This window comes from Phragmites australis, chromosome 2 (assembly GCF_958298935.1).
Source record: "Phragmites australis chromosome 2, lpPhrAust1.1, whole genome shotgun sequence".
Classification (NCBI taxonomy): Eukaryota; Viridiplantae; Streptophyta; class Magnoliopsida; order Poales; family Poaceae; genus Phragmites; species Phragmites australis.
In genome coordinates, this window is record NC_084922.1 from 32,440,100 (window position 1) to 32,448,584 (window position 8,485).

General features: G+C 48.2%; 1 protein-coding gene across 3 annotated transcripts; it reads right to left on the reverse strand.

Moving 5' to 3' along the window:
* Window positions 1-1,402: 1,402 nt before the first annotated feature.
* Window positions 1,403-7,091, reverse strand: LOC133908409 (uncharacterized). 3 transcript variants are annotated; one of them, XM_062350425.1, is made up of 2 exons: window positions 6,739-7,091; window positions 1,403-2,694 (listed from the first exon to the last, which is right to left on the reverse strand). In XM_062350425.1, exon 2 carries the CDS (start codon window positions 2,670-2,672, stop codon window positions 2,001-2,003), a length of 672 nt encoding a protein of 223 aa, XP_062206409.1. In that variant the 5' UTR covers window positions 2,673-2,694; window positions 6,739-7,091; the 3' UTR covers window positions 1,403-2,000. The 3 variants fall into 3 exon arrangements, with proteins under 3 accessions (XP_062206409.1, XP_062206410.1, XP_062206408.1); XM_062350426.1 differs by having other exon boundaries at window positions 6,735-7,091; XM_062350424.1 differs by lacking the exon at window positions 6,739-7,091 and having other exon boundaries at window positions 1,403-2,820.
* Window positions 7,092-8,485: the final 1,394 nt, after the last annotated feature.

Here is an 8,485-nt window from a genome sequence, read left to right on the forward strand (position 1 = left end):
TATACCGGTTTCTATCAAAATTCATCGAATTACTATACGATTACTGCAGGCTGGTTTTCGGAGGTCAAACGCATTAAAAAAAAGGTAAAAAAATGTCTAGTCAAAGAGGATAACTGTCAGTGAAGGAGATAGATTACAATCGACAAATTCTTCCGCACGGTGTCTGATGTCATCACAGACGATAGATGGATTCGGGATATATACCATAATCTAAGCTCGGGCCTTATAGCTGAGTACATGGATTTATGGACTCTTATTCAATATGTGCACCTAGATATGAGCAACACTGCTATGGACACGATCACTGGACACATACATCTTCAGGGAATACTCAGCCCGATCAGCTTATCTTCTCCAGTTCAAAGGTGCTAAAAGGACTGACATGGACAACATGGTTTGGCAGCCCTAGGCTCCCCCATGTAAGTTCTTCCTTTGGCTTCTCCTCCAAAGATGTATTTGGACTGCCGATCATCTATAGCGACGAGGATGGTTAAATTGCTACTTCTGCCAACTGTGCTTGCGCAACCTCAAGACGATAGATCATTTGTTTTTGGACTGCGCAGTCACACAGGAGATTTGGAACAAGGTGGCCTGGTGGGTGTGGCACTCCAGCCTTATGCCATCTCATTGGCCAGTGGAGTCATCTACGTCCTGCGGAATAGAATGGTAAAAATCTCTCTCCCAAAGTGCATCGGGTCAGATTGCAAAGGGACTCCGCTCGTTATGCAGTCTCGTCATATGGACCGTATGAAAGGAGAGCAATAATCATGTTTTCAACAAGAAAGAAAAATCTATAAGCCGTGTTGTGACGGATCTACGGGAAGAAGGCCGGCAGTGGGTTTTGGTACAAGCAAAAGACCTGGACCTCATTCTATCATCCTCGATCGCCCCGAAGGCTTACCTCTCTCAGTTTTTTAGCTTATGTTCCATATTTTGGTTGCTCTAGTTGCTATTGTTTTCTTTTAAGAGTGTAATAGTTTCTCAGTATATGAGTGGTTCTTAGCTACAGCCGTTGTAGCAGGCTGTTTGCTTAGTGCGACCTTTCCTATGACTTTGCAGTATGTGCCTCATATGCTGCCTTTTCTCTCCTTCTTAATTAATAAAAGCCGTTTTCGGATCTTTCGAAAAAAGAGACAAATTCTTCCGCACACTTGGGCACGCGATAGTCGTATGTGACCAGGCGCCACATCGTCAGATGTTTTACTTGTGTTGTTGCGGTCAAGTCACCCGCATAGCGCTAACTGTGCCGGCTAGGGTTCTAAAAATCATCAAGCGGTTACCCGTCGATGCGGTCCGCATCGCACTTATAAGTCGATCAGTTTTCAATCAAACTCAAATTCAAAATTAAAAAAAAATAAAAATTTGGTAAAATTTATCCGGTTTTCACCGTTTTCCTGTGCGGTTACCGCCGCAGGCGGTTTTCAGTTGTCAAACGCATTGTTGAACCATGATGCCGGCACATCCACAGTGAATATATGCGGGGAAATCACACGGCTGGTTTCAGCAATCCGTCCGAGACATCGACGGTTCGAGCCAAGGATGTACATTTGTTTAAGGAAAAAGAAAAACAAGTATGTACAGAGATCCACCTAAAACACCGAGCTGGAAGAACTCGACCGCACAAATTATGTACAGCTTGTAAAAATACAGGTCGTGCTCCCAAAATCAAAAGAAGATAAGAAAGGAAGGGGAAAAAAGAAATGAAACAGAGCCCACTTGGAAACGAGCTGACCACCGAGCAGAAGAAGCGTTCCTGGTTTGCCGCTGTGCATTGAATTGCTCTGGTTGGGGCTGCGCGTGGAGCAGCAATCCCCGTTTCCACCTCCAATCATGGCGCTTCTCCCAGACATCCATCGGTCGGTTCCCCTCGGACCATGGCATTGGCACGGCCCGGCGGAGTACACCAAAAAGTAGCTGCCACCGTGCAGCGACAGGCCTTTCAGGACAGGGAAATGAACAGGGCGCAGCAGTGTATCGGACGGCACGGGCGGCTTCGCTAGTCACGACTCACACCGCAGGTCCGCGTCCTTCCTACCGCCGTCGCCGTCGGCGTTGCGGCCGGTGGCCACGTAGCCGGGCCTCACAGGAGGGGGTGGTGGGTTCACGGAGATGGACAGGCGGCCGAAGCCCCAGTGACCCACCCGGTACATCTCCATCCAATCCTTCTCCGCGTCGAGCCTGCCTGACGACGAGCTGCTCGCCCGACTCGCCACCACGCCGCGAGCGTCCGTCTCCAAGCCCTCCTCACCTTTCCACGCGTCGGCGTCCGCCTCGGGCACCCCGTGACGACCGACGCCACCCGCTTGGCGGCACTTGGTCTTGGCGGCGGGGTCCATGTCGCGCACCCGCTTCTTGTGCCGCAGCTCGCCCTGCCGCCGCCGCAGCCGCCGCAGGCAGCGGCGCGCCACGGCCAGCGGGGCCTTGATGAACGCCAGCCCCAGCAGGCTGACCACCGCGCACGGGCAGCACCCCAGCGCGATGACGTCCGCCAGCGTGACCGCCACGCACGACCGGCACGACCGCGCCGTGCAGTCCGCCTGGTCCACCACCGCGACCGACGCGATGGGCCCGCCTCGGTCGGCGCCGCCGCGACCGTCGTGGAGGAACCGGCCGTGCCGGCTCGTCGACGTCGCGCCACCACCGAGGCGTGAGTCGTGAGCTGCCGCCGCCATCACCTCCTGCCGCTGCTGCAGCCTGTCCATCGCGGGAAGGAGTGAGCCGTGAGCTGAAGAACAACTGAGGTCGGCGAAGTAATGGGCCAGACGGCCATGGCTTCAGCGCATCACAATTCGCAATCTCTTTTCCTATTTCCCGGGATATGGGTGGTGGGGGGGGGGGGATGAGTGAGTGAGACAGAGAGAGAGAGAGACAGGCGAGTAAATGGATGCCGTAATGTGGTGGACCGGTGGTGCGCGAAGAGAGAAGGTGTCGTCTTTCAGCACAGTAGCTGGATGGGAACGCAGCCACATGTTGTGAATTGGGCGCTGGACATGGACACATGCGAGCAATGTGCAAACCCTTCCCATAAATAGAAGGTTTTGGCAGATGGCGAGGCGTCAACCGGCGGCGTGGCTCCAGTAGGACCGGACCGCCAAGACCAAGAGTCCAAGACGGAACGGAACCACCACCGTTGCTACTACACAATAGCATAGCACTCCTACCAAATTGCTGCAACGTACAAGAACAAAACACTTGAGAAAAGCGAATCATAGCACCTGCAACATATATACTAGACTAGCTCATGTAATCACAAGAAGGCCAAAAAAAACTCGAACCACATTGCCCCTCCGTCCAAGGCTGCAAGAGGTATAGTAATTAGCCGCCAGTTCACCCTGCCCTGCTCTCTCCTCTGCTTTTGGGTGCTCTGCTCTGCGTCGAGGAGCAGCCGGGCCTGGGGCTTTACATTCTGGTCCGGGCACTGTGCGGGCACGTCGGACGGGTACAGCCGGGAACTGTAGCGTCCATCAGCACCACCCGACTACTGGCGAGGCAGCAGCCATGGCGTGGCACGGATCGATCGCCCGCCCGATTCCTGCCTGACGCAGGGGCGGGCCCGGCCTGCCGTAATTGCCGGGCTTTAGGTACGTTTACATAAATCTAGCAGAGATGCACTTGTCCTTGTCATCATATGGTGTTGTACTTGTAACTAGAAAAGAAATACGAGAAATTAAGTAGAAATGTATCTTGTTTATTCACGATGAGTGGTTGATATTGGTATTTATTTAGTTTGATGATTTTTGGTTTTTTTAATTTTGATGTGATTTAAATTGATTTGAAATTTTATTTGAGCATATTGGTTATGAACTAACTAGAATTAGAGTTGTATATATGCGTTTGTTTGTCTTATAGTGTGTATGTGCTGGATACAATTTGGCAGTCGACAGCGGGATGATCGAGGTCAAGCGGAGTGTTTGGTATCGACGATCAAGGAGCCTGAATGGAGTCAAAAGTAATCATAGCTATACACATAGAGGTCAAACAAAGTATGAAACAGAAGATAAAGACGGTGTGTTAATAAAGTCAAACGAAAGAAATTCTTAGAAAATCTTTATCTTTCCGTCCATCAAGCCAAAGGAATGGAGGCGTAGGTTTGATCTTATTTTTTTATTATTTTTTAAACAGTTGTTTTACTATTGGACGATGAGACAGCTTGACAACATATATCCACAGGGTGAGAGAAAGGTGTTGAGTATACGGTTACAAATATCGTTAGTAATCACTTGTTTATTGTATTTACCGAACGATTCGATACGCATCACTTTTAACCGTTTGCAAAATAGTAACTAAAATCCTGATTTGGTAGTAAGGGGAGGACACGGATGGAACATGTCGGAGTAGGAGGAACCTGGTATCTGATCTGCTGCGATCTGTTTGCATCGCCTCTCCCCACTGATCAAGTGCCTAAGCTTGACCGGGCTAGTAAAACAGGAACGATCATCGGAGACGCATGCAAGCGAATCTAAGGTTTGACCAAAACCAGGCTGACGAAACTTGATTTTACCAAATTCTAAGGACCTCCAATCCAGTAAGGTGACTAAACAGTTAAGTGGTGAATGCTATTAGATAATGATTTACGAATGCCAAATTCCATTGCAGTTTCTCCTAACTTTCTTTTGCTAACACACAGTGACGAACGTAACGAAATTATGGAGAAGGATTGATCTTCCTCCTCCTCCACCACCTTCTCTCTCTTCTCTTTTCCTTTCATCTTGCAAAAAATAGAGAAGCTTAGAGACTATAGGGGAGTGGCAGTCGGTAGAGAGCTCGAGCCCCTCCCACCCCAGTGAAGATCCGTCCCTCCACACGCTTGTAGAATAGGGGGACAGGCATGCGTGTGTAAGTACAGTCGAATCCAAACAGGACTAAAAACCAATCGGGTATGTGTCGGCATCAATCCTACCGGGGTGCACATCAGACAGCAATTAAGTAAGTACTCTGGTACGCAGTAGCAGAGCGAAACCTGCCGTGTCGTCCCTGTCCCCAAATCATTGCAGGTTAGATGACATGATGATCATCATTGCGGCGACCAAGCTGCACGCTTCGTTGATGTTTAGTACACATTCGGTGGTTAAGCAAAGCAAGCTCATTTTCATGCCGTTGGCTTAGGTCCACACCCCCACAGAGAACTGTGCGAACTCGTTGGTTAGTGGAGACCAGTATGGATTTCTATGTGGAAAGAGGACACGCTAATCAAACGCTCCAATATGTTTAGTACAACATGGATGGTCGAAAGGGTAGCATGTCCAAAATTTTATAATGGACATGGGACGTCATTAGCAGAATTTTGCACGCACTGATAACCTATGGAATCGTAGGAAGTTGGAGCGTGCACGGCATGGAGAATTTACCGCGCTAGCACCTAGCTAGCACGGTACAATCACAAAAAAGGAAGGAGCATGCACGCATCTTCTTGTTTGTTTTGCTCGTGTTCGACAGCAGTGCAGGTAGGGAGGCTGCGTAGTTGGCCTCTGGCTCTTGCCGTCTAGACTGGGGGCCTTGGTAGAGCAGAGATCATGGCTTTAGGTTTCGAGGAAAGGGCAAGGTCGAGGCAGGATTAGAAAACAGAGGAGAAGATTCCACCTCAGGCATTAGAAAACGCAGGAACAAGTCGTAGAACCCAAGACTCTATCTACTGCAGTACTGTTTGCCTAGAGATCCAATAATCGGAAGGAGATGCACTCCTTGTGCAAATACTGTAATTCAAGTGTCAGAAAAAAAAGGCTGATCATACTCGAACCGGCCGGGATTCTGAATCCTCTGCAGCGCAGCGCTGCCCCTGCCCTGCCAATCCGCCGTTGTTTCAGAGCATTGGCCGGCTAGATCTCCTAGGATATCTCACTCGCCGAGGTACATGGGCCGCGAGACTATTTCTACTCATAGTTCGTCAGAGGCGGCCGGAGGCGTACGTACAGAAGTTATTGCTACGGGGTTCTTACAATCTAATAGGTGTAAATATATGATTTTATCTTTGATTTGAGCGTGAAGCTTGATTCGATTTTAACTTTCCTCATTCGATTCTAGTTTTACTCCACAGTCTGATTCGGCGGATACAAACTCTGTATCTGTTTATGTAGATAGACCCACTTTCAGTTTTATGAAATCATTTCATTCAAGTAATCAATCACAATCTCAATTCTTATATCCGTTCATTGATCTCAGATTCAGTCAATCAAACAAAAATTCAGTCAAATATAACCAACCAAATACTCTTCTTTTCGATAAATATAACTACACCTACGAAACCACGTCAAATAACCAAAGACACTCTTACAGCCGTAAATTGCCAGCATACTGTATTTCTTTTTACTCTTATTAACTATACTATGTCACGTTTTGACTGGTAGGCAGCTATAGGCCTGTAGCGGTCTCGTCAAACCTGATTTCATGTTTTCATCAATGTAAGCAGCAAGTCCCGAATGTAATTTCAGCGAGACATATACAGGGGGTGAATTTTGTCGCTGATCTGGCTATCAATTTTTTTTTTTTTTTGGTCGCTGATCAATTTTGCTAAGCATAGACACATTTCAGGTACGTTTGTAAGTAGAAACACATCTTATTGCAGAATTCAGATAGGCGAACTGACGTAAATGAAACGAAGCAACCAGGAAGAAAATTAGCGTATCCTTTCTCAGAAATCATGGTGCATTGGAACTTTGAAAGCAGCAAGTATTTAGCAAGAACAGCGACTTCCGTTCCAAACAAAGCTAGAGCATAGAGGGTTGATGAGAGCTTACTCACAGGTCACAGCGAAGGTTGTGCTCGGTCGCCTCGCCTGTCTCCGAAGCCCGATACCCGGAACGCGCCACCGCTGCCGCGCCGCGTCGTCAAAGGCAGGAGGAGCCCAGGACCTTCAGCGCGACCGGCACCGCGCGGAGCACGCGAGACATGGAGACGGCAGCGGCGAGTAGCTTCTGCTTCTGCGGCTTTGAGCCAAGGCGGTGTGGCCGTGTGGGTGGGTGGCTAGTTGAGCGGAGGAGACGGAAGGGGCAGGCGGGACGCAGGAGAGCTCCGTGCCTGGCGGCTCTGTTTTCTCGAGACTTTATACGCGGCGACTGTCTGTGCTAACCTGCATCGGAAATGTGGGGGAGCGGGAGGGGTGGGAGCTTTACATTTAAGCCATTCCGTGGTTATGGTATTTAGAGGTGGTGATCTGTATGCGCGAAGAATAATCGAGTGATGTGGATTTTTTTACACGCTTCCTATTCTTCAAAGCTCGATTTCAGGCAACGCTCAAATTCCACCGGCGAGAAGAAATTAGGGTTTGAGACTTTCGCCGACGAGCTTTTTCAATGAGGATTTATGCCTGCAGCCTTAGAGAGAGGTTGACGAGGAGTGGGTTGGTCTGGCGAGGAAGGTGGATGCGGGGGGAAGCGGCGAGGACGCCGCGGGCAGTAGGCCAAGCGACGGACAACTAGTGAGCTGATGTCAAGGCAGGAAAGCTCTAAAACGGAGAGATTAGTTGTATGCGGGTGGGAGGTGAGGGGGAACGAGCTGGTGTCAAGAGGTTGAAGATGACCTCTGAACGGTTGGATCACAATTCGACGGTTAATTTTCGTCTCCTGAGAATTTTGTTGTTTTCATATATATATATATATATATATAAATAAGAATTAGCATCTCCCCTTTTTTTATGGGGTAGTGTCTAATATTAAGCTTTTCATGGGTCATAATAAGACTTCTAGGGATAATGTTTTCTTATCAAATTTGTTGCAGAAGCGAGAACATATACAAAATGTTGCTGATTCAACCCATTATGATGCATGAATCAGCACAAATTTGACACGGCGATGCTTAGATTTTGCTTTCCCTCTTTGGAAACTTAGAGCACTCGAGGCACCTAAATTCATTCCAAACACAAAATTACTGCAAGTATGCTGAAAATTACTCTAGGGAGTGCATTGAGAATTTGCAGAAGCAGGTGTGCGAATTCGCGAGTGCTGCATTCACTAATCACTACGGAGGACAGTGAGAATCTCGTTTGACTTGTCTCTTCTCGGGACGGCCAGGAGTTTGGCATTTTCTACTCTTTATTTCTTTTTTTCAGACGAAGTGCGCCACATATGATATATTCACTCGATCTGACGCCGGTATACCAGAGTACGACAAACAATATCATGCCCATGTAGCAAACCCAGCTCAGCTCAGCAGTTCAGGTTACCGATGCAAACTATCAAATATGGGTTGACACTACACCACCTGTTTGCATGTTCATATATGACAGGTGGAAACTCTTCATTGTTTCGGGTTAAATTTTCTGAAGATACTAGTTGAATGGGCACGCGTTGCCATCAAACGCCACTCCGAAAATTAATCACTTCCCTGAGAGAGTGAGCGCATTTCATAAATCACCAATCTTTAGAGTAATATTTCATGAATCTTTTCTAAAACTATTGCGGACAAGCTTATACCATGCCCTCTACTCTCTTTCGGCGCCCATCCAAAAAGCTTTTTTGTCGCGTCTTGAATCGCATCATACGCTACATAT

What these genes read in the sequence shown, in the direction of transcription:
- LOC133908409 (XM_062350424.1), bottom strand. Translation starts at nt 2,702, where the DNA reads ATGGACAGGCTGCAGCAGCGGCAGGAGGTGATGGCGGCGGCAGCTCAC.